At 41.8% G+C, this 26,152-nt stretch overlaps 3 protein-coding genes across 3 annotated transcripts; 2 read left to right on the forward strand and 1 right to left on the reverse strand.

The window, feature by feature from the left end:
- Window positions 1–61: 61 nt before the first annotated feature.
- RB195_010746 (uncharacterized protein) lies at window positions 62–9,658 on the reverse strand (the record flags this gene model as incomplete). Its single annotated transcript, XM_064191880.1, has 30 exons — window positions 62–145; window positions 202–279; window positions 331–472; window positions 542–663; window positions 1,376–1,504; window positions 1,583–1,720; window positions 1,794–1,886; window positions 2,337–2,435; window positions 2,553–2,682; window positions 2,739–2,842; window positions 2,893–3,051; window positions 3,111–3,293; window positions 3,365–3,463; window positions 3,529–3,685; window positions 3,776–3,870; window positions 3,939–4,071; window positions 5,117–5,193; window positions 5,256–5,334; window positions 5,395–5,480; window positions 5,555–5,651; window positions 5,717–5,787; window positions 5,941–6,028; window positions 6,994–7,081; window positions 7,204–7,302; window positions 7,893–8,005; window positions 8,062–8,228; window positions 8,324–8,425; window positions 9,141–9,313; window positions 9,380–9,491; window positions 9,548–9,658. The coding sequence occupies 30 exons, from the start codon at window positions 9,656–9,658 to the stop codon at window positions 62–64; spliced, it is 3,408 nt and encodes a 1,135-aa protein (XP_064049463.1).
- A 1,023-nt stretch (window positions 9,659–10,681) lies between these two features.
- RB195_010747 (uncharacterized protein) lies at window positions 10,682–13,406 on the forward strand (the record flags this gene model as incomplete). Its single annotated transcript, XM_013441135.1, has 2 exons — window positions 10,682–10,758; window positions 13,250–13,406. 2 exons carry the CDS (start codon window positions 10,682–10,684, stop codon window positions 13,404–13,406), a joined length of 234 nt encoding a protein of 77 aa, XP_013296589.1.
- A 4,095-nt stretch (window positions 13,407–17,501) lies between these two features.
- RB195_010748 (uncharacterized protein) lies at window positions 17,502–25,957 on the forward strand (the record flags this gene model as incomplete). Its single annotated transcript, XM_064191881.1, has 16 exons — window positions 17,502–17,647; window positions 19,545–19,686; window positions 19,738–19,823; window positions 21,256–21,397; window positions 21,888–22,003; window positions 22,086–22,245; window positions 22,306–22,389; window positions 22,465–22,589; window positions 22,657–22,782; window positions 23,632–23,839; window positions 23,922–24,390; window positions 24,526–24,992; window positions 25,078–25,203; window positions 25,327–25,461; window positions 25,710–25,751; window positions 25,811–25,957. The coding sequence occupies 16 exons, from the start codon at window positions 17,502–17,504 to the stop codon at window positions 25,955–25,957; spliced, it is 2,721 nt and encodes a 906-aa protein (XP_064049464.1).
- Window positions 25,958–26,152: the final 195 nt, after the last annotated feature.

Raw genomic sequence — 26,152 nt, forward strand, 5'->3', positions numbered from 1 at the left:
CCACTCAGAACCAATAAACAGTGATCAATGGCGGCTGCAAAATGCAACTTTCTTTTTCTGTCTACAAAGGACCGAGAGTAGGATTCAAATTAGGCACCAATCCAGAAACCAATGTAGCGTTTCCTAGCGGGTTCACATCGTCAGGCTGAAAACAGTCAGATCTTACTGAACCAAAGTAGGAATTTCTAGAAAAAAAACCACTTTTTCATCTTTTATGTCGCGGCATTGCGGTGAATTCGAAGAGCCCTGATGCAAAACAAATGTTTCGTTACATAAATTCTGAAATGAGGTACTGTTACTCCACAATATTGCGTCCACACCAAAATATACCTCTTTCGCCTGACCATCTTCGAAACTTAAAGGTGGCCTGTGTAATTGCATTGACTGTCGGCGACTACGAGGTGACATGGTATTGTCACTAGTGCTATCGTGATGTAATTGGGTGAGATCAGGAATGGGAGATAAATCAGTGCTGAAAGGACACCACGATTACGCAGCCAAAGTTGCCTGACTAAAGAAAAAAAAAAGATTTCTTGCGCACACAATAGTTAGGGGTTTCTTCCTCCTCTCGTGATGGTGGCGCTCATCAGGATGGTATGAAGTGTCCACAACACTCTCATCTTCATCCGAAGCAGGCTCAACCAGTTGGATTGGATTCCTCACCTTGAAAAAGGCAACTCTAATTTTTATGCCAGAAAGTAAAAGTAGGAAGTCAACCTCATAGACGGGTAAATTAAGGAAAGTTCGACTAATTCGGTTAAGAACAAGACTAAATGTACAGCTAACAGCCAAAAGAGACATCTCCATGATTTTGAGAATGTTGCAGAAACTCACTAAAATAGAAGGGACCATGTCCAAATATATTCGATTAGACTTATCTTGCACCCGGGTGACTGCTGCGCGTATGGAACTTTCTTACGGATACCCTTTTTCATGACAATCGAGCGCACATGGTGGCCGCATCAACAAGTGTGACAAGCACTACCGCTAACTGTGAGAAATTAACGCGCAAGAACGCAAACAAAATTCCTAGATACAAATGACTCAAGTCAATCAAGTTCCAGCACGTTCCTCGCCACTGCCATGTTTAGTTCTCTACAAATGTTTGCGTCCATAACTGCTTAATCAAGCCTCTTCTTGCGCAAAACTTGTTGTTCAAAACAACTTGAGCTCACCATAATTCATAGCTGTCTTCAGGTCAAAAACGGTCAGGTCTAAAAAGAAAGAATTTGGACTGCAGCAACCATTAAACATGCATGCGCTGGGCTATTTTGTCTACTACCCTTTCCATCAATATGCAGTTGATCAAACGCTCTATTTCTTTCCTTACACGATGCAAAAGAACAAAAACCCTTCAAAATAGAGCTAAACTTACATCACCATAACGATGGATACGCGCACGAGAAGAACGTGTTCGACGTTCTTCTTCAGTCGTTATTAGTGCTGGATCAACAGAGGATGAAGACTGGGAGCGCATAAGTGGTTTTGCTCTAGAGGAGCGCCGCTAAAAACCACTTTTAAGGAACAGCGAACATTTCGAGTTTGCTATAAAAGATTGCCACATATGAAGACTAAAATAAACTTTGAATGTCTTCGTATTTTTCATCTGATGGCTTAGTTGAATTGCATGTTGCATATCTTCAGAGATACGTTTGAATTCGTTCAATACATCGGTATCAACCATCTTGCATGCATTCAGTCGAGCCATTAAGTTGAGATACTATAAAAAAAAAACTCCAAAATACAACTTGTAGAAGTCTGACGTGGATTATGGAAGAATTAACAAATCTTACATGCATCTCTGCATCAGACTTCTGTTTGTCAAACTCGAATGCAAGACTTCGATTTTTCTCGTGGATTTCGTTGATCTGACCCTCATAACTTCTCTGAATGTGCGAATAGTATATAATTGATACGGAACGTTTATGATAATTCATTTGTTAAATGCAGCCAACGTATGGAATGCACGCATCGTTCATCAACACACTAAAACCGTAGGCTTTTTGAATCGTCCTGGGATATGGAACTAAAACATGGATATGGAGCTATAACGTTACTTCTGATCTCTTCCATGTGACTATCCGTGCTTCGTACTATCTCCAATAGTGACATTTTTGGATTGATTCTCTTATTCTTGTTTCTGACAGTTTTTAAAGTTATAGTACAGCATGAATGGGAGTGCTCATGTAATTACGAATTGTCCCAAGCCTAAATCCATAAGACCTACCTATGTTTTCACTACAGTAGAATGACCACTTTGAGTTTAAGAAAAATCAAACTGAATTTCTTAGGGCAATTCCGATCCGATTTTTGTAACATTCACAGTATGAAATTACCTTCACATCGCGGATGTCATTCTCTAATTCTTTGATCTTGCGCTTCATTTGTTTCTGTTCTTTCTCCATATCGATGACTGCCCTACGTTCATTTGCAGCCTGAAAATAAACAAAAAGCAGATCCCTCCGGAACAAACCTTTTATCACATTACAAACTACTCAAGAAGAGATGAAAAAGGAGAAAAAGCCACCAAAACAACGCCAAAACATTCGAACCTGTTCGAACAAGACTTTTAGGTAAATTCGAGCAGCGGCAACAGTATAAAGTTCCTTCCAGCGTGTTTCACTTCTGCTGTCAACGTCGATAGTACCACACCCTCGCTGCAGCTTATTAAGTTCGTCGCTGCTGGAATAAGTGAAATGTAAATCTAACAATAACTGATGGAACTACAAAAAACATACCAAAGGATTTGTTGCTGTTCTATGTTATTGAGTTCCTCATCAATTTTGTTCAATGTTTCCTCATCTTCTGTGGTCAAAGCAGGGCCTTGTTCAGTTGAACGACGCTTTAATAAGTTTCAGTTAGTAACATAAAACCAAAGGCACTCGCACTTACTTTAGATAGCGGTTCATCTGGACATAGATAGCGTTCCTTTTGTCGTTGTAGAGAGGTTTTTTTCCTTCCAAGATGACGTCTTTGATCCTTCAGCGATTGGCACATTAGTTCCGCTTCGTATGAGCTCCCGACGAGGGCAAGCTCTGTTTCGATAAATTGCTACAAAAAAAGATCCGTAACAAGCACTGTTCCAATTTTCAGCCAAAATAAGAACTGACCTTAGCGTGGCTAAGCGACTTCTCGCTTTCTGGCTTTTCACGAGAGAATGCTGCTGCTCTCTCCATTTGAGCGATTAGGCGCTTGTTCACTTTGCTAGCATCCTCAAGTTTCTGCCTGTACACTAACATCTGTTGATCATGAACTCGCTTTTCTCTAGCGGCCTCGACGTCCCTCTTGCGCTCCTAGAATCAACAAAATGAGATTTCTGGTCAATTCCAAAATTTCCGGAATCGCTGCACAAACACCGTTTTACCTTCTGCTTGAGCTGGTGTAGTTCCCGATCGTGCTTCGTTTTCCACTGACGATACTTCTCAGCCTCCTCCCTCTGCTGTTTTACCATTCTAATTTTTGCCTATGATACAGAACTTCATTGAAGCAAACTATTTTATATTGTAGACCATGTATAATAAAAGTTACCTTCTTTAGTTCGACAATTTCTGCTTGCATGCGCTTCTGCGTCTCCTCACTTTGTTGCCTCTGCTTTTCCAACTTTTTCATCTCATTCATTTGTTTGCGGAACTGAGCTAACTGTTTCTCCATCTCTTGTAACTTTCTCCTCCTTTCCTCTGCTAACCTTAAAGAACGCAATACATGACCTAATAGTCTTGCTACTTCATTCCATCAACTAGGAACTTCATGGAACAGAAGGTGTAGTTCAGTTTACCTGTTGTTGACAGATATCTTCTTTAGGTCTGCCTCCAATCTCGACTTTTCAGCGAGTAAAGCATCTATTCGCTGCTGGAGATCACTCATTTCTTGCTAAAGAATGTTCCCAGATTAAAAAATGCAAGAAATGAAGCGTCACCATAATATCAACGTCAGCTTACCTGATGTTTCTTCATGAGTTCGTCAACATTCTTCTGATTTTCGACCGTCTTCGTAAGCATATCCTCTTTGTCTTTGATCTGTCGCATAACTTCTTCCAACTCTTTGTTCAAGAAAGCCTGTTGATCGACAAATCTGCAAATGAACAAACTTTTAGTATATTACCAAAATGAAACTGAGCGCAGCACTGACTGGTTGTCTCAAGCTGGGTGTTAATCAGCTCTTAGACCTTAAGATATGCTACCAAGCAGAAAATGCAGCGCAGCAAGCAAGCAGTAAACATTGCTAAGAATATGCGAGGTGGTGACATAGGATAATTTAGGGTCCCGCATACTTCAGCACTGAATACTGAAGAATTTCAGGGTAGGATAAAAGTAGCGCAGCGTTACGCTGTGAAGTGCAAATGATGAGGTAGGTGATATGATATAATTAGGTGCAATTAGTGATATTCTTTGTTCTTGGATCTCATTACTCAAAAGGAAAACCTTTCCAACAAGTTCGCTGATAGCTGACTTCTACACGGTTGCTTCGCAGAAGTATGTGCATATTCGTGTTTGACAAAAATCCAAACTCGTAAGAACCTGCATTTTTAAAGGATAGCGAATATGCGGACTGTAGAGCTAAATGCTTAATTACTGCCCAAGCTATGGAAATTTGACGATAGCAGATAAGCGTCGAAAGAAATCGAAAGGAGAACATCTCTAGTCATTTCTTTTGGACGTGTTCAATGGCCACCTCACTGCTATTGTCGGGTCATTCGTTTATCAGAGTACTGCTACTTTCTGCACTTCTTACACAACCATAACCCCGTGAAAAGAAAAGTTGCAGAATTCTGCCACCACTACGTTCCTCCAAAATAAGATTTACCACAAGGGTCTATGTTCCAATCTAAGTTAAGGCAACGGAGGCGATTCTGCCACCATTTCTTGCTAATTGCCGTAAAAAACCCGAAATGCGGCACGGCCGAAACAAGACTGGCGCGCTCCAATCGAACCTCGTACAAAATGGTGCGCCAAAACGAATGAAGCCGTATCTTCCGGGCCGTTTTTAACCCCCTCCTTGTCTCCCATCTCGTAAACGAATACTCCACCTGAAATCTGCACCACCTCAGATTCGTGGGGTGATGCCTTTAAATAGCACTAAGTGAAATCAGGCTTGGTTGAGTTGAAATACAACTAACTTGATGTTGAACGTCTCATCCATCAATTCGTCATCCCCATCGGCATGCAGAACTTTTCCCATAGATGGATCTCTTTCCTAATCACAAAACATGTCTCGTTGAAGACAACCTGAACTTACACGAAATTTTGAAAACAAACCTCTTCGTCAGCTGCGTTCTCCGTAATGACTTCAAGAATTCGATGCACGATATCCAACCCTTCTGATTCGCCGCTACTCCTGTTGAAAAATGAATTGACAGAAATATCGACAATATTTGCTTTTAGGACATAAAGAAACCTTATAATATCAAGCGTTTGCGCGATTTCAGTTTTGTAACGTTCGCGTTGCAATTCAGTTTGTTGGAGTTGGCTTAATAGATTGACCTGAAACAAGTCTCGACAAAAATTATAATTAAAACTCCTTTAACTTTCACTTGAATAAAAACTCAAGCATATACTTTCTGACAAATGACTTCAGCAGTTTTTCCATGGGCTTCATTTAGTAACCTTTCTTTTTCAGCCAGAGCAGCTTTCATTTCGCAAATTTCAATAGTGCTAAAGAAGACACGAATGAAGTTGGGCAACCGATGCGAAGAATAGGCAAAAACCATTACATTCACCTCAGATTATCTGTCAGACAAGGCGCAATTCCCATCCGTGTAGCCGCCAGTTCTCTTTCCAATGCTGCAACCTGTAAGTGTACGGAATGTGTCGATGAGAATATTTTATGTCACACTGGCAGCACTAAAAACGACACTCAAATGCGAAAATACTTAGGAGGCTATTTTTTCATGCAACGGCCATTCCATACGGAAGCGGCCTAAAGTTATTTGGAAATTCAAACCTTTTCCCTAAGTTCTCGAATCTTCTGCTGGCCGGGATCAATGTTGACCATGGGCTTGTTTTTAATTTTTTTGGCTCGGTCTGCATACCTGAATACATTAGATCACGTTAACCATCATCCATGATACTTAAACATCACCTCACAACATTAAGGTAGGAAGTTCCTTGGATACAACTTTGAATGGGATGAAATTATTTTAAAACGAGCGAGGGATTCTTCAAAGAAATATGCAAAATGGTGACATTGCAAAAATTTAGACTTTGGTGATGAATGATATTAGAGTTTCTAGAGAAGTGACAAAAACGGCGTACGAAATCCTTAGATGGAATCTTTTTCTAGGAAACGAAACATCAACATCACAGTCAGGAGAGCAAATTTTCCTTATTTCAAAATTTATGCAAACGCAGGATAGGACTGTGCGGCTGGTAGAAAGTTGAATTCTCATGAAAAGAAAAAAATCAGGATGGATTTAATGGAGATGTGCACACATCTAACTGGAGCAAATAAATGAATTTATGGAAATGCCTATGAATTATGTGAAGAAATGCAAAGATTGGTCAATCTGTAGATTCCATTGATCCAAGAAAAAAAGATCAAGCAGTCAGGGATAGAAATGTTGCTGGATTCAAAACCTATTATTAACATCATCAGAAGCGTGTGACTACAGACAAAACACCAGCTACACTATAACCCCCAAATTCCAACAATTTCAATTATTACTAATAATTTACTGACTTCAATAACGTTGGACCTTCAGCGTGATAGAGAATCTTGTTTAGGTGTTCGTCGGGCATCTCTCAATCTAATTTCTATAAGCTAAGCCTGGTGTCGCGTCCTGCTTTGTGTTCAGAACGTTTTCAAAATCGACGACTTTTTCTTCCACTAGAAGTGAAAGGAGAAATTTTATCTCTTTCCAAAGAAAGAAGGAAACATAATGACAACACGAACAAACTTACGCATATGTACATGTCCACATGAAAGCGTCTCTTTTTTACAAGAGAAGCGCAAATTTAGCAATTCTAAGGCGAAAAGAAAAGAAATTCAGGTTCTAACCGAAGAGTGCTTAGAGTTTCTTCTGCATTCGAGTCAGCCGGAGAAACACAGGCGATCATGAGTGTGTATGAGTTCCCACCCAGCGAATCTGGTAATGGCAATTGCTAACCTTATCAAATCCAAACCGATCAAGCAGATATTACCGGGAACAGACAAAACCAAGGAATTGGAAGGTATAATTGTTTAACAAAACATGGAAGTTAAAATTACCTTGTAAAAGACGAGTAATTTTCGAGTCTCTGTAAGGTATATGCCTGTTTCCTCCCGGTTCTGATAAGGCCGATATAACATTCCCTAGTGCAAGAAGACCTAGAAAAGAAATAATGAGTGTTAACGTCAAGTCGCATAAAGAAATTTTTGAAAAAAAGAAATATAATCACTACAACTGCGAGGGAGCTACCGCTTTATCCCAATCAATTATTCTGTAGAAGGCATCGTATTCTTGCAAGTTTTTGACCGCTGTACTTATGACTCTCAAATTCAGGCGATTGCACCCAAAGACACATTTAAAGGATGCAGAGCATAAAAAACACAAAACAAAAAGAAAAGGAGAAAAAAAACAAAGATTTTCTGCCGTTGGCTCTAAGGTACTTCCAAATAGAAATTTTGTGGAATAGAAATTCAGGCATTGAAATCCAGAAGTTCTACCGGACTTAAACATCTAAGGAAGAAGAGTTCATTGGCGAGAGTGTTATTTACTGTTGCGAGTTACGGTTACATGAAAAAATCTAATAGTGACTCTCAGCCCAAATTGCTCAAGTTGAACCACTGATTGTTTATCATTGAATGTTAGTTGTGAATTTGCTCGACGTTCTTGAAACTATAACTTATTTGTGAATTAAGCAAATGAAACTTTTTTCGAGCAATAGTCTAACCGGTCGACAACGGTGGGAACAAACCTTCATTTATCCGAATTCCTTCCATCTTGCGTGCTCCTTCTGCGTGAGTCTTTTTCAGCCTCTCTGATCCAGCTAAGTCGACTAAGTGTAATTTTGCTGTGAACCCACTCTCTCTAGAAAGCAGAAATGAAACATAAGAAACAAATTGTTCTTTCGTTTTTTTACTCACTCATCACCGGCCTCAACTTTCTCCAATGAAATCGTGAATATCGCATGTGATCTACTGCTCTGAGCGTTCATGGCTGTTTCTCCTTTACTTCGTAACAGGCCACCTTTCTCAAGTTGAGCCATTGTTTGCTCTAAGTCCTGTACTCGGGACTTTGATAGTCCTTGCACCTGCAATTGGAAATTGGAGAAAAAAAAACTTGAATTCCTCAATAACAGGAAAGATATTCAAGAGTGGAAATGAGATGCACCAAACAGAAACTCACAAACACAACTCCTCCTTGTTCTCGAACTTGAAGGGGTTCTCGTGACGGTGACAACAAGTCGTGAACTTTTTCATCGTAGATTTCCAGCATAGAAACAAATACCTGGAAGAGTGAAAAAGATAACCTCGCTGCCAAATTTCCTCCATATTGTTTCCCTAATCGGTACTGTTACAATGACAAACCAATACCAATAGAATGGATCGCCTACATTTTCTATCAGAGCTCCTGTTAAAATTCACTATGATCAGTCTTTTTGTAATGATCTCCAATCATGTAACTCAAAAATAATCCCAAAAGGTTTCAGCTGAAGAAACGAAAGCGCAACTAGGTAAAACGCAGTTGGGGAAGGCGAGAGGAGGGCACTCAACCGCGCTCTTATTTTTTGAGGTCCTATCTTCCTTTTTCTCTCTCAATTGGTTTGGAGTAAATCTTCATGATTGATTGTTCATGGAACAGGCTAAAAGTCCTTTCCAAGCTTGTATAGTTCTTGAACATCCTCATAATTATGCAAAGGATGTCTCAAAATGATAGAAACAAGCTTTTCTGAACCTGCTGAAAAATAACAGACTGAGATCTTCAACGACTTACGTCGTCGGCCTACCTCTAGACTGGAGAGATCTCAATCCCCTAGGAACAAACGATTTCGTGGTGTTTGAAGATACACCTAAGGCAAACAAATTTGTTTTTGTCTGTAATTTGAAGTTGAATAAGTGAAGTTGATCTTAATCGTACTCGGATTTCAAACTAACTTCTACGTCTATCCATTTTTATGGGTTTCTTTCTCACCATATCGTAGCTATCAAAAGCAAAAACCGACCTGGTATTTCATTTCTGCACCGGATTCCGTGATCTGACGGAAAATTGCCTCGACCAAGCGAGGAATTATCCCTCTTTTTTCACTCTTCATGCTGTTCGTTGTTTCTTCTGTACCCATCGTATACGTTTTGCCACTTCCAGTCTGCCCATACGCCAGGATCGTACAATTAAACCCTATTTTACGCATGATAGAACAAAATTGCGACTGACTATAACACTAGGGAGTATGCAAACTCAAACCTTTAAAAAACTGCTCAAGTAGAGAAGACGCAGTGATATCGTATACCGTGTCCTGCGGTGTCGTTGGGTCGAGAACACCATCGAAGGTGAAATTCCTACCGTTGCACGATATCTAAAAAGTGTTTCAACAGGAACTGTCACACCTAAGAATTCTACTGCAAAACAAACCTGGTTAGCTTCTACGAAAAACTGAAGGCACTCTCGTGCATTTTCAAGCTTCTCCTTGTCGCTAAAGGGCCGAGAACGTATGTAAACTTTGACAGGTATATCATCTGCCATATCAGTGCGAGTAACTAGTGGGGAAATCGCAGAGAAGTGGGCTGCAAGTGACAAACCATGCTAGGGGTAGAAATGCGAAAAGGTTAGCGGCAAGTGCGCAGGGTTATAAGCGGAAGAGTCACAAATTTTCATCCTTATCATTCTGATCCAGACTCCAGTTCCTCCTTTTCACAAGTGCGACGAGCATGGTATTATTGTGTAAACAAAAGTAGATGATATCTTGAATAAAATAAGAAGAACACGTCTGCAGATCTCACAAGAACACACTCAGGATTTATTTCGATGGACCAGAGCATATTTGAGTCTATTTGAATTCATTTGCAGCGAAAGAGGTGGAGAGTGGGCGAGACAGAAATACCAGCTGGCAGCATTGGACGAAAAAAAAAAGTGAAGCGAGCCCTGTGACAATTCGCCTAGGATGTAGATTAAGTAGAATAGCAGATTCAGATCCTCAGATAATCTCAAATTCGGAGAAGTCTAGCGTAGTCTGAGAGGTGCGAAGAAAAATCTGGAGCACTGAATTATGCGGAAAGCTAGAAGAGAAGAAAAATGAGGACATCAAGCAAGGTTGCATTAGGAACGAAACGGATCGAAACAAGAGAATTAGATCAAACTCCCTTCCGAATCGGAGTCTAGAAAAAGGAATATACCTCGACTAGGATGTACTCCTTCCAGTATTGAAGTAAGAAGCAACACAAGACAAAAAAGCTGGCCGATGTCATTCGGAGTGAGGGGAAACGAAGGGCGAAATCCTCAAGAACGACAAGAAAAATGAGGAAATAATGTTTGTGGGAATTCACGTCCTCACAAAATCCATATCCTTCTCAAGTTCTGAGATGTTTCCATAAAGAACACATCGTTTGAAACTTTCAACACTGCCGCGGTTCCAGGTGATAGGTCCTACACGGAATCTTCTGACCTTTAATGAAGTTCCACATGGAGCGCGAAAACATCCACTAGAACACGTTGTGTTGCCTTTTCAATTCGTGGGGTTTGTTTATCAGTTCAGGTTTTCCTTTGCAGATGACCTACTTCACCAGCTGGGAAGAGTTCGCAAAGGCAGTGGAGAAACTTCATGCGGTAAATCCAGAGAAATGTAGGTGGGTAGGAGGTGTTTCTCGTTTTTCCTTTTTTTTTTTGAAATAGATATTTCTTTTTTTTTGTTCCGAATGTCACGTTGGATATCCTTAGGTTTCTTTCAACGAGTGCTCCTATTAAGATGCTTTTGATTTTTTTTTGAAATTTTGTAGGTTTTTTGTCGATTAGCATTCAATAAGCAGCTATACCGAATGGTTCTTTTGCTTCGTTTGGAGTCTGTACCTCTACTGCAGTTAGGAATTTTAACCTGCGGGTCACTATTACTGACTAACCATAAACTGAACTAGTTTACGTAAACTTCCTTTGGAAGGTTCTTCAAGCCAATTCAAGCGAAGAATCTAATCTAAACTCTAGAAGTCTCCTGTACCATTACCATCTTTCACATCACACATATAACGTGAAATGAAGTTGAACGTGAAGTCTTAGGTCGGCCAGCTTCTCAGTTTATTCTTTTTGGTGCCGCTGTACATTTCTGTCACCATTTCATCATTTGATATAGTTTAGTCATTCGTTGAGGTTATCTATATTTTTCGCTCAGCTCTCAGTTTATTTCTGGTGTTTTCACAGTTTATTTCTGGTGTTTTTTTTCGTAACAGTATCTGCTTGCGCATGGGTGAACCTCTGTATATGTTTTTTTTCTTCATATAATTTGCGTCACTGCTTTCTCCATGCCTTTTTCCACATAGTGAGATTCAATATTACACAGGGACACGACTGCTTAAAGGCATCACCCTACGAATCTGAAGTGGTACGGATTTTAGGTGGATTATTCGTATACAGGATAGTAGATTATGGAGAGGGGTGTGATTCCGTCCATTTCTTCCTAATTCCCGTAAAAAACGGCCCGGAACATGCGGTTCGTGCACAAGGCTGGCGCGCTTCAATCGAACTCCTTGTAGAAAATAGTGCGTCGGAACGCTCGAAGCTCGAAGTTCTACGGCAATTAGGAAGAAATGAACGGAATCACCCTCCTCTCAATGATCTACGATTCCGTTTACGAATACTCCACTGGAAATCCTTACCACTCCAGATTCGTGGGGTGATGCTTTTAAAGGCAGCATACCACAAATCTGACGTGGTGAATGAATTCACGGCATAAGCTAGCGATGGAGTTGTAGATTGGGGAAGCAGGAGTAGTTCCACCCACCTCTCCCTAATCGTCATAGAAAAACAGCGTAGCTTAACCGCTTTAACTCCTACGAGGTAGGTTAGAACGCTCCTCTACACCTTATGGTTCTTCAGCAACCTGTTCATTGGTTTGACTTGAATAGACGGTCGAAGAGAATTCACTGGCTTTTGATTGCTGCGCAGCTGGATGCGGCGCGTGTACAAGTGGAGGGTTGCAACTGAAATCGTCTTGAAAAACGCAGCCTTTAACCACGATTTGGGAGAGATGTGCGCACCACGATTTGGGAGAGAGCACCCCTGATCCCGCAATCTACGACCCCTTATAGAGTTTGTCCATCGGAAATCCATGCTGCATCAGATTCGTAGGGTGATGCCTTTAACATAGCAACGAATGAGGACCACTTCTTGTGACTCCAAACTTGCCTCCAAGTCATGGATAGAAAGGTACAATGACTATCTGCTAACGAGATGCATGTCTTCTCAAAGAGACTGATCGCGTTCGTACTGAACTCGAATCAGTGTAAATGACATTGCCAGTACAAATTTGAGAAAAACACGTACTCCCGCAAGATTGATTTTGTTTGTTTTTGATTTGCCGATGCGAAAATCCAGTACCTGCGTGTCGGCTATTTTACACTGTGCACAATATATGCAGATGAGGATCAGTCGGTTTTGATCGTGCCAGTAAATATCATTCCATTCCATAGGCAATACCGAAAATGATCCTAAGTAATATATTTCGAGACGCGATAACTATGAACTTTGTAGCTGTAAAGAAGTGCACACTCAGTACAAGTATTCGTGATGCTTCTGCGGCGTTCCGTTTTTGCGTGTCAGCATGTCATATTTTCGAGGTTTCGATCATTCTGAAAACGGGGGAGGCTGCATCAGTTCCCAGTTACATTCAAATTTCCGAGAAAAATTTCAGAGATATTTATTTATTTATTTATATTTTAATGTCAAAATAATTTTTCTGTTATTAACCTTAGAGCAAAAAGTTGTAGTTCCGGGTAAAGTGGTCATTTTGGTGTGCCTGGTCCATTCTGGTGCTAATCGGAGTTTGGATGAGTAGCTAGTGATTCGAATTTCTGTGTGCAAACTACGTCGCAAAATCTATCAGGTGTTGAAGAGAATCCAGCTTCGGAAATGTCGGCTGCAAGCTCCAACGTTAGTTCGCTTTGATGATGAATGGATGAGGCTGTTTCCATAATAGCAGTGTATATTAGGATAGTTGCAGTTTTTCTGTAATGTGAAATGAAACGACGCATCCCTAAGACTTATCGACTTTAACCTTTACACTTATGAAACATATATGCATGAGTAGTGCTTATTTATGTTATCTTCAATCGTTTAATCGTATTTTAGGTTTGTCACAAAATACAACCATCGAGACGGCAAGCTCACGATGAAGATGACTGATGATGTTGTTTGCGTTCAGTTCAGTACAAATCAACTGCAGGATGTAAAGAGATTAGAAAAGTTGTCGGCCTCTCTCATGCGGGCAATGGTTTCTCATAGTTAGGTAAAGGGATTGCCTGAGATCTACAACTCTAATCTGTATCCTTGTTTACCTTCCTGTCGGGTATGTTGTTGATGTATATCTTGGTTGTCTAGCTGTTATTTGCTACATCTGCCTGTTTCTTTTCGCCATCTGTTCCTCTGACGTACTAAAAAATATCACATCAGATTTTATATTCAGCGACAGATTGCAAATTCAGTTGTTGCATGAGGGTGGGAATGTCGAGTAATTTGTAAAACGATTTAGGGGATTTTTTTTAGCTGCTAGTGTTGTCGGTAATAACTTCAAGAACTGTAATAGTTTATTCGAATGATGAAGGATAAAATTGAATTTTGGATAGATGATAGCAGAATTTGATCAAAAACCTAACAAAAAAGAGGATAGCTAGCAGCTGGTAATATTTTTAACGAAAAGCAGCTTCCTACAGTGTCTGAGGATAAATTCAATGGTGTCATGCATCTGCTGCGTCTCGCCACAATGTGAGCGGTCAGCTGTTTTTTAATTCTATTTTTTCCGTACTAATGAGAGGTAGCTGGAGTAAGGCCAACCAATCAGAAAGCAGATCTTTAAGAAAAGACACACAGTCAAATCACATTTGTGCAGCAACTGAGTCGGCCAGGATCTTTCGTTGATTAGCAATTGTGACTTAGCACTGAGTCACAAGTAGTAGTGATTTGATTAGATAAACAACAATTCAGGAAGTATTTCTGTTCCATCAATCAGCAATTCTCTACGCTTATTGTAAGGAATGCGAAAAATGGGAAAAAAATAAATTATTGGGATTATACAACAGCAGCAAGGCACGTTAGCGTATAGTAGGGTCAAAACGACGTGAGGCATGTACGTATTTGCGTACGCAGCTTCTCTCGAGGCGCTTCGGCAGAGCGTAGCGGCTAGGAGCGTGGTGAACCCTTTGCTGGCACCGTACATCAGTGCAGTTTGTGACGGTTCCCCCTCCCGCCCCAACTGCTGCCTCACCGCGCCGTTGCGAGCGCGTACGCAAATGCAATGCAACTACACTCATGATTCATGTCGTTTTGACCCGACTATGATTGGTTTTATCTGGCTTAAACCGTACTTTTGGTGAGGACTGCACTTGGCTGATTAGTCTTAGATTTTTTTCTTAGAAGTGCAGACTATCTTTTGGAGCTACCTGCAATTCCCAGGGATGGTTTTCCATCCTCTTACGTTTCATTGTGTAGTGAAATCCTACGAGGGAATGTTCGTTCACAACGACCACTGAAGTTAGCCGTCATGCTAAGCACTCATACGAAATGGCTCCGATTCGTTCGCGTTCGCTGGCTACACGACAGTTGCCGCTCTTGCCACGCCAATTTATTCTCTGTGAGTCGTTGTAGGCTGCTACAACGTAATATAAGGCCACAGAACTCTAATTGCTCTCGACCAAACACAACACAATATGTCATATCCACAGACAGGAAAAGTATGGAAAATAGTCATAAGATAGCAATGAAAACTGACACATTCATACATAAGCACATATCTGAATGATTTATTCTTCTTACCCGTTCAATAATGTTCAATAATGTATCTGCACTCTACTCTAACGAGTATGCAAGTGATTCGAATGTTCGAGTTCTTCAAAACGCTCAAAACTGGCTCACTCAAACACTCAGTTTGTTCAAAAAATGGAGCTTGTATTGTCCGAAGGTCCAGGTAAAGCTTGAAAAGTCCACTGTTTGAAAGCGAAGAGTCGAGCAGAGTTGGGTACACATCAAGTTCTACTTGCTGCATTAGGAACAGTTCTCAACTGGCAATAATAACCCTTAGGAAATAGTATAGAATTAATCACACATTTCTGCGTGGAAAACATGCACCATAGTATGTACCCTGGACACAATTGCTTTCACTGAAGCTCTTTTCGTTAAAAAAAAAAGCTGGCAGTGTTTCTAGTGATTTTTGCAGCATCCGGTTGGGGTCAAAATCAAAGAAAAACTGTGGTGCATTACGGCCACATTCGAAATTGCGCGCCCAGACTCTTGCTCAGCTCTGCAAAGATTTGAAGCCAGTGGGGGTTTCGTCACGAGTGCATTTGCGGACGCAATTGCACCATATGCTTGAGGTTCTTAATTTCACTTCGGCACTGCTGATCGACAGGACCTGCTATGGGATACCCTATGTAAACCATCTAAAAACTTGTATTTCTTACTATTTTCAATGGAAGGTAGAAAGAGTTCATTCCTGTTAGAAGGATAGAGGAGTTACGGTTACATGTAGGAGTCATCTTCCTGGTGTGCGTTAGCCGACATAATTTGGTCGAAACGACATGGATCTCGGTGCTGTCGCATAAGCGGCTGCGCTCGAAGTGGTACGGTGGAGTGTACGATCGTGGTAGGAACTTTGCTAACACCATCTGCTGCATTTTGTGATAGTGCTCCTCGATTCCAATCGCTCGGAGATCATAATGTTTTGATCCGACTCTCACGTCTGCTTCGAATTTACAAAGGTGGAGGGCCGAGTAGAAAAGTGCATAAATATGCTGTTGCGCAAGAGTTATGTGAAACCCTTTATTATTTACTGTATCTTCTAGATCATTTTATTTTGATAGTATTTGTAATAGATGGTTGTAATGAATTATTTCTATTGTGATTGAATAAGGCTTTTGTTTTCTCTATAGTAGGAAATTTCTAGAATCTGCATTTTTTGGGCCTCGCTATATTTGTGATAATTGTTTCCAAATTTAGTACAATTTCTTTTGTTTATAATGTATAGTATGATATGTAGCATATAACGGTATTAATATAATACATATGAATACATAATATGATGAACATAAAATTAAACACCCGATAGAATCCTCCGCCCGAAATGTTATCGTTCCATGTGGGAATGTGCTGGATATCCTTCGTATAACATCATAACAACTATGACACATTCAGTTAAAGTGAGCCACTGGCTGTGTGTTTACATGTACAGGTGGTGAAATGACTAGAAGTGAAACTCGTTCTTTCCACTCAAAATTAATGCACTCGATCCGATCCTCCCTCGATAAATATTTTTGTGACCTTTAATTTTGATAGGTCTACGATTGCGGCTTTTACTGTGGTAGAAACTAGGTTTCACCGAAAGCATCAAGAAATAGAGGAGATTTTGCAGGTGAATGTGTTGCATTTTAGTGGATGTCCTCTAGTAAAGGGAGGAAATGAGTGATTCTTCCCACATTGTGCTGAAATCACCACTAACGATGACGGCGGATTACAGCATATCAATGAAATTCCACTGAAGCTTGGCAGAAAATTTCTGCAAGAACTGAAACACATTGATATGAATCGAATCGCCTGGAATTCTCCAGAATTCTGAACGTTCAATTCTCGCCAGTAGTGTGTCACTCATGTCTCAGTAATGTTAGCGTTAAGGTAAAATGTATTAATGTAAAATTAATGTCAAAAACCACTAAACTGACTAATTGAACAAAACAAACATTTCATTCACGTTTATTTTGTTTCGAGTCTCTTGGGACAGTTCCCGTATCTAATGTACTGGAGCAGGTTGAGAGCATGAATAAATATGTAAATAAATAGATAAATAAATAACCTATTTATCTCGAAATCGTTGGGTTTCCGCTACTGTTGTTGCTTGCATTGCAAATAAGAGATATTAGCAATGCTTTGAGTTAGTAGCACCACTATTCACTGAACAAAAATATTCCAACGCAATGTTACACTCAATGGTCATCTGTGATTTTAAAAAAGGAAACCTAGAAGTTTGTTTTCAAATACGTTTCTTTTTTGTGCTGAAAGAAAGCAAAAACAAATTTGCAACCAGGGACTCGAATGGTTCCCGCAATTAATTACTTGTTGTCGCTCGTCTTCTGACAAATAAGCAATTGAAAAACCTACCTTGTACCTAGCTGCGAGAAGGAGAAGTACTGGACATTACTCCAGTCTGTCTTCACGTACCAGTGTTCGGACCTCTTCTACGAGGGCCTCTACAAGACTTCATGGTAAACTGATGGTGTGAAGCAAACAGGAGTTTGCGGAGGACGTCGTGTGCTCGCGAGATAGTGCAAAGGGGCGGGAGAGGGGACACAGTCTAAAATCTTGACGGAGGAGGGAGGCAAGCGGCGGCCCAGTCGGCATGGATGCTAGTGAAGAAGCGGAGGCTCGCGCCAAGGTACGCCATCTCATCTCACAGGCGCCAACAGCTCGTCCGCCAGAATTCGTGAATCCATTGGAGAAGATCGAGCAGCTGCTCACCTGTCCAATTTGCCTCGATCGCTACAAGTAAGTTCTGTGGATTATCGCTTCCAAGAACTCATTTTTTCTTCGCTGAGTTTTCCTTGCTTTCTCGTACTGCTTCTGGAAGAGTTGGGACATAACAGCGTGTCACTTCATTGCTTTGCTTCGGCCGTCCTAGGCGGTTGGTTGGCTGATTTCTTTGCTTTACACCCGCTCGCGCGTATTCCATTACACCAGCTCCTGCAGTCACTGGCACTATCGCTTTTTAAATTGAAATCGGTCGTGAAATTTTGATGACTCTATGGTCTCTCAGGATTTCCATTTACTCTGATGTGGATATTAGGAAGTAAAGTCTGTCTTTAAGATTTCTCCCGTTTTTGGGTACGTAGGGTCGAAAAGTATTACTCAGCATTATATTACTGGATGTTTATCATCAGTTTCCCGACAGCTTACGCAATCAGAGTGAGCCCATGTGATTTTCGAACTCACACGTTCGAGTGTATTTCTCAGCCGAGCCGGCCGTCAGGAACACATGTCTAGCCACATGATACAATCGAATAGAGTTTATCATTGATTGAGCTATTCGACCTTCTTTCAACCTTAAGGACAACCTTTTTTTTAGAAGATCGTGTGCTATCGAACTCAAAAAAGGAACTAAACCTCTTATTTGATCACTTTTGCCTGTTGCAGATGTAGATATTATCACCAGGAAGTAAATTTACCAATTCTAAATTAGAAGATAGTATGCGCGGTTCAACAAAATTTGATTTGTCGTTCGCAGTTTCTCACTAGAAGAAGGTGGGTGAGATAGTCCTTTCCCTTTTCTGTTCCTGAGTTGCTGTGTAGTCTGATTATCAACCTTACTCGAAATACGGTCGCGGATGGGGCATAACTTTTGCAAAACTCTGATACTTTGATGAACCTCTTCTCTCGAGATTCCTTCCTTTGCTCGTCCACGTTCCCTAACAAATTCGCTGGTTTAGACTTACGGCGGTCACGCGAACCTTCCGAAAGAAGTAATCGTCCTACTTGAATTAAAAAAAGAACTGAAAGAAGGATCTCGTGGGGGTCTTTAATTTTCTTTTAACAGGAGAATGACTCACAACTTAGCACAGACATGCTTGAAAGAGAGGCCGTCCTTGCTGCAAAATCATATGCGAACTGCTGGTGGTTCTACATCTTCTCTCTCTTTCTCTACGTGTAGCATACTCTATGGCACGATCAAAGAAATAAATAAAATCAGCCTCAGCACACTGCAACTTGCTGCCAGAGCTCTTCTTACGTAGTTCTCGAAAAATATGAATCAACAAGTTTGACAAGTGCAATTTTTTCATAGGATCTGTGTATTCTCTTGGATTTGTGTAGAACTTGAGTCTGGAGTCGATTGACGTCACTGGGCCTGCAACGATTCAATCGCAAGTGGAACGCATTAAGTGATTGCTAAGTCGAGCAAATCTCGTAATTGAGATGTAAGGGACAGGCAAACAAAGCTCAATCTTCAGTAGTCGCATTATTTCCCCAAAAACAAAGTGAAATTCAAAAATAGGACCAATTAGAATTATTTGTCATCATAGATCATTGTCAACCTTTAGTGTTACATGTAGTGCTTTTTCAAAGCAGAGACAGGGCATCTCCTGATGTCGTACTGTAGCAATAAGCTATCCCTTGTACTTGATTTGCCTACCGCCTATAATGTAGCTGAAATGCGATTAAATCTCTTTTTATAATCTTCTGATATGAACATACGAGAGGCTGGCGAATGCTAAGGGCTTGTCCTGGCCTCATTGTGTCATGTAATTCGAGCTCAGAGAACCGAAGAAGAAATTAACCTCAGCTCTCGCGAAGAACTTTTGCTTCAGAGCTAAAAAAACATACCTAATCCCTGCCTTTCACCAAAACCGATCACTGGTTGATATTTGCAATTTAATGCTATCTGTTGCAGACAGCCAAAACTTCTACCGTGCCAACATACATTCTGCTATCCATGTCTCGAGTCATGCGCGGATTCATTGCATCGAACTCTGAAATGCCCGGAATGTCGTGCTGAACACTCCATCCCATACGACGGAGTGAAAGCGTTCCAGGTACGCCACATTTTCGCCATAGAATCCCCATTTCCCAAGAAGTGATTTCAGACGAACTACACATTAACCGGATTTCTTGAAATACATTTGCAAGCGACACCGGATTCTGCGGCCGAAATCGAGGAATACATCCACAGGTGGTCGATTTGCTTACAACAGTCCTATTTTTAGAAACATGTCAATGCTTTATGGTTTAAAGAATAGGCTATGAGTCACGGAGCGAAGCCGTCCAGTAGATTTCTTAATGTGATCCTAGTTAAAAACCACATGCAGGCGAAGCAGCTGCTCCCGGTGACGTTAGCGCGTCCCGGCTTCGTGAGGAACGCCAGCTGATCGTAATCGCATATCTCTCGGATAGTTTGCAGCATGGTTGTGCCGCCTGAAGTTGTGCGCTTGCGTGTTCTTTGCGCCACTGACTGGTGACGTTTTCTCGTCTGCGAGGGCGTTGAACGCTGTTGACAAAGCGCGCGGATCTAGAAGCGATCGCGATTTGCCATCAAATTCAACCGTCAGAGAGGGTTGTTGAGCGTGTCTGGTGCTCCTGGCCACTCACTTCGGTCAAACACATCTCTCCGCCATGTTAAACACTGCATTACATCCTATATATTGGCTTCAGAGTTCGATTTAATCGAACATTCACAGGAAAACATTCACAGTTATTGAATTTTTACTCTTTAAAATATACTCACTAGATGAGTCCAAGGTTACTACGAGATTTTTTTAAATAAATGGTTTGATGGTATTTCCCGAAGCTTTTGTAACAAAAAAGGATTCAGTTAGTTTCTGACGCTCAGGATGATACTGATTCGATCTGTTTAATAATCACCTACTCCCCTGTTAATATTTTATCACTGATTTTGATCTTTTGATCTCCGCATACATGCTCATAAACGCCTTTGAAGACCTCGGTAATTATGTTGCATTAATTACATTAGGAGTATTGAGTAACCAGCACTTTCATTGGACCAAAATGGACTTGTGATTTTCATGGCGTAACCTAGTTGGCGAACACTCGCTTTACTGCTTCAACGACTCACAAACATGTTGTTATTTACTCCCTAGTTATCGTGTATGTGATTAGAAGATATGTTTTCAGTGAGAAACGAGACTAGCCATGCTCAGAACAAGAAATAAACAAAAAATATTCGCAGCGAAACGCATAAATGCCATTTTGCTTCGCTCAGTAAACATTTCAAGTTGGAATCAGTTTAATAAGATGGATCCTGTCGTCAAACTCACATCATTCGGAGTCTCATACAAATGCTGCGCACGCCCCGAAAACTTTCTTAATACTTACTTTCTTGAAATTTATTCGCTTTAAGCTGCTTCTACAGATAGGAATCAAGCAGGTCATTTGTGGTTGCCATTCGAGCATATTTTGAGCGTGGATATTAAGAGGGAAATCGGTCTTCGATCGCTGACCCGACCGACAGTAGCCACCTGATCTGTTGTTTTTCCGGGTGCACATTGAGCCCATTTCAAGGGTCTCGTGCTCACCAACAGCCGTGTTGACAGACCTACTGTTATTGCTCAAAACCCTCTCCATCCCTAAAAAAGAATTCGTTTAAGGTACAATCTCGAGCGCTGTAAAATCTGTGACGAGAAAGCGGACTGCGAAGTATGCGCGCACTGCGATCGAAAAGCTTGCAAGGAATGTCGACAAACGCACATGGACATGTTGAAGAGGGATTTGGCAAGGCTGCTGAACCAGGTACTCACCAGGGTTACGACTCGAATCTAGGGTCATCAATCCGAAAGTCCTGAAGATTTCAAGATGCTTCGCGGTTATAGCTCGGTTTTATTGGAAAACATTGTTGTGATTGACGAAAACAGTGAAGTTTATGGTGCCTTCGGAGCGCCACTGAGCTATAAAAGTCAGTCTTCCAAACAACTCCAGCCTAAGAAAAGTACACAAAAATCTGCGGGATCCGTCATTATTGACTCGAAAAACCCCAAGTATTCAAGAAAAAAGTTACGTTATTCAAGAAATTAAACCAAATTACTAGGCTATGAAAAGTGCTTACATTTTGATTCAGCGTATACAACTTTTCCGATAGGTTATTATTGCACAGAAAGTTCTTCAGATCGAAAAGAAAAGAAATTTCCAAGGATTTCTGGCTCTTTGGATTTACGGTCTTCGTGAAAAAAGCATGGAGCTTCGTATGTAAGAAAGTTAGCAGAAGAAGAAAACTTCATCCTAGGTACGCCGGCTGTCCAATCGAATCATAGAAGCGTCGGATGGTCTCTCCAAAGGACTCGAACTCCTCTCGCTTAATTGTGAGACAACGAAGGACGAAGTCAAGGAGTACTTTCATAGGTATCAATTTCAATCGAAATGTTTAATGGTCGTCCTCTCTTTTCTAAATATCAAAAAATATTCACAACTGGACAATTTTTAGGCACCAGCGGGACTTAAAGAAACGGGAAGATGCATTCCTGAACGAAATAGACTCGTTCCATGCGACAGAAAGTAGACTGATGAGCAATTTACGCGATGTTCTCGAGATCGAGTCATCAAATATGAGCGAGGCTGTCGCTAGACTTGATGCTGCTATCAAGGTGCCATACTTTATTAGAGTATAAAATTCTTTGAAAAATTTTCGAATCTTCTGGATTCAGGGCGAGTGTAACCTCGAAGACGCCGAGCTTGTCCGCTTAAAGAACACGTTTGCGGAAGGACTTGAATACCTTCGGAATTTCCAGGTACGAATTTCGCGCATCCGAAAGTAGAAAGTAATGTGTTTCTTAATTTTAAGACATAAATTAGTCATCTTTCAGCCCGACGCTGACGAACTCTTTAATCGCAAAGTGAGATTTTCTGCTGGCGAAGATGCGGCCAGATTGCCTCAATCTATCGCTACTTGTGGCGAGTTGTGCGTGCTCATGCCGCAATTTGCAGGAAGGTTAGCGTGGTTGGAATTTCTTAGGAAGAGCTGAAGTGAGCACGCGCTAAAAGCAGAGGAGATTCAGGTACCTGCCGTTGGAACAGTCCTACCTACCACGTCCATTTCGTCTGCCTCTTGAGAGCGATCAACATCGAGCTCGTCACGAGGATGCCCGAGCGAACGACCGGGATCGACCGTCGTCGCGGCTTACGTGAGTGCTTTTTTTCTCAGTTTCCAAAGGCGCCGCTATTGATCCTAAACCGAATATACTTTGGAGAATTTTCACTGATTGAGTTTCAATAGTTCCTACTGCAAAGAAATGAACTCCGAAACGGAGAGCGAAGATGCAATAAAAAACTGCAATTTTTTCGACTTTCTTAACTACAAATGAAAATGTGTTTAAAAACTTGTATATGTTGCCAAGTCATCCAGTAAAGAGGTGAAAAATTTTGTAGGAAACTGGGAAGGCTTTTATGGTGTTGTATTTTCATTTGAAAGCGCTCCTAACGAACGATGAGAGCTGTTCCGGCGGAGATTTGTCGCGGGTCGGGTAGTGCAAGTGAGGGGACCGACATCACGTCTTGCTACCGATGTGAGCAGACCACCTGACAAACTTACTAGATGATATGACACATGAGAGGTTCCAATTCTCAAATTTTCGCAGTCAGAATTCCAATCATGACTTAACATTCACTAGTTGTAAAAAGGCAAAAAATGCTATTCTGCTAAAACAAGTCGTCCATGTCGTCTTCTGAAAATTGGACGAATTAAACGTGGATTTGACTATCCGTTCAAATTAGTCTCCAGATTTTGACAAATTTCCTTCTTTTCTTTGAATTTCGCCATTTTTCTTTTCCAAAGCTCGAAAACGTGGCTCTACAGCAGGGATTTGTCGAAATTAAATAGGGTTAGTAGGATCAGTTATGAGTTAAAAAGAAATAGAAAATCACTGAACTAGCTTGCGGGAGAATATCTCTGAAAGTAAAAACGGTTTCTCTCGGTGTGTTTCTTCATTTCATCATTCTTCTTCAAAATTATGTATTAGGCCTTTGCCTTTTAGAGTCCGTGATCTTGACGAAGGCTCTATCCGATATCGTCGTCGCCAGCAATTAGAAGAAGAGGCATGGAACCGTCTCCGTGGACCTCTTGACAGAAGCGCTGCATCATCTGAACCGGAGCGATCTCAGGTAGGCCGAAGTCCGTGGTCAAAACCGCCTGAGGCCTCCTCGCTCAACGCAACGCCTGCACCGGAAAACACGAAAAAAGAGGTACTATACTAATCTACAGCATGAATTACTGGCAATGGTTTTTGAAGCGGCGAGTTTCTTTGTGTAATAATTACTGTTTTAGCAAGCGGCTCCTGTTCGACATGAGGAACGCAAAGAAGCGTCAAAGCCCGTGCCACTAAATCTTCCTCGTCCCGAACGTGCCACGCCTCAGCCGAAGCTAGACGTCAGCCCTGCTCCCAGATCACCTAAACCACCACTTAGTCCCTCTCCACTGATAAGAAACGCAGAACCGGTGAAAGAAGAGGCTGAGGAGACTCGTGTTGTCTCAAGGAAGCCACCACTACCAAGGCAAGCTTCCAGTAATGACGAGTCCCTGAATGAGAAGGTGGACGTGATCAGAAGAGCACATGCAGAGCGCCAAGCTGCTTCACGGGCGCAGTCAAGCGACGAATCTGAGGGAGAAGAGACATCTCGTCCTCGTCCTCGAATCCGTATTGTATGCCGCGCTGCAAGCATCACTCGAGAGGAGGATTCGACGCCTTCATCGGCCCCTCCCACTGCGGTGCCGATTCCAGTAACGCATTTCGCAGGTGAGCACGAGGTCCCTGCATGGCTCGCCAGAAGACGTCAACGCTTTCAAAGATCCCGCACTAACCCCGATCTTGCTACTCAGTTCTGCTCACAACGTGTGCAGCAGTTGCTTCAAGAGAGAAGTTCCCGTTTAGATAGCTCCACGAGCACGGAGGAGGAGCGACGCATCCGTCGTCGCAGCGCGTCAAGGGAAGCCAATGAGTGGCGTGCGCGTGGATGTCCTCGCACAATTTTCGGTCGTAAAGGGGCTAAAGAGGGCGAATTGAATTGGCCCCGGGGGGTTTGCGCCATCGGAGGTGGGGCCGTTGCTGTGTGTGATTCGAGCAACCATCGTGTGTGTGTGTTTGATCGAGAAGGCAAGTTTTTGCGCCAATTCGGCGGCTACGGTACCGGTCGTGGCCAGCTCGATTCGGCTGCCGGAATTGCGACGTTCAAGCAGAAGCTGATCGTATCGGATAGATACAACCACCGTGTTTGTATCTTCGACATGGACGGCAACTACTTGAACTCCTTCGGCGGTCACGGACAGTCCAACGGCAAATTCAACAACCCTTGGGGAGTGGCTGTGGACGAGCTAGGCACTATATATGTTGCAGATAAGGTGAGGAATGTTCTTGCGAGCTTTGCACTGATCAGCTCTGATAGTTGCTTCGCGCACGCTCACTCATTGTGCGCTTCTCGTTAAGGACAACCACCGGGTACAGATGTTCGATAAGAATGGCTTGTTTGTGGGGAAGTTCGGCAACAGTGGGCATGGGCCTGGACAATTGCAGAATCCATTGTTCATAGCTGTTAACAAAGGCAATCACCAGGTGAGGTGATAGTCTTGGGAAGAGTATTCTTTTTGGCACGGTACGTGTATCATAGCGTAGAATAGTACAGTTAACGTGGGAGGGAGTGTGCACAGGTTGCACAACATAATCACTGCACCATAGGTTTACGTGTCGGACTCTTCGAATCACCGAATTTCCGTGTTTGATGTACAAGGAACTTTCCTCTTCTCGTTCGGAAGTGAGGGTTTCCACGGTGGACAGTTCAAATTTCCACGTGGTGTGGCTGTTGATTCCCAGGTTCGTACTTATAATTTGGAATTTAAATGCAAATTTCTGGGATATTAAACACGTCACGAAAAGACCGAGGAGAAATTTTGTTTTGTGGACACGTTTTGGAAAATGAAAATTCCCTCCTTCATTTTATTTCTCTAAAGCACGTAGTAGAATTGATGTGGCCGTCCAGAACCATCGTATATTTTGGAGAAAGCTCAGCTTAAGTCCGGTACCTTCATCTTAGCGCCAACACTTATGTGTACTGTGTTCAGGGCAACGTTCTGGTTGCTGACTCTGGGAACAACCGTATCCAGGTGAGTCACGTTGCCGATAAACTGAAGCCAAAGTGACGCGGTAATATCGAAATTTGCAGGTCTTCACATCTGACGGGGAATTTATCTGCACATTTGGAACATGGGGCGGTGGTGCAGGACAGCTGAAAGGGGTCGAAGCTTTGTGTGTCTCTGATGGAGGAGTTGTCGCAAGTGATCGCGAGAACCACCGTATCCAAATTTTCTAAATTGTTTTCTTCACGCAAAACGAGTACTTCTTTGTGTGCATGTTCCAGCTTTAATAATAAATTTTCAATTTCTGGTTATTTCATGTCTTGGTCTTCCTCAGTCACTTTCCGAGAGCCTCCTATTCGTTGAAACGTTGGATGGGCTGAAACCATTAAATGAAGAAAACTAAGAAAAGATGGATTTTCAAGGCTATA

Source organism: Necator americanus, chromosome III (genome assembly GCF_031761385.1).
Source record: "Necator americanus strain Aroian chromosome III, whole genome shotgun sequence".
Lineage (NCBI taxonomy): Eukaryota > Metazoa > Nematoda > Chromadorea > Rhabditida > Ancylostomatidae > Necator > Necator americanus.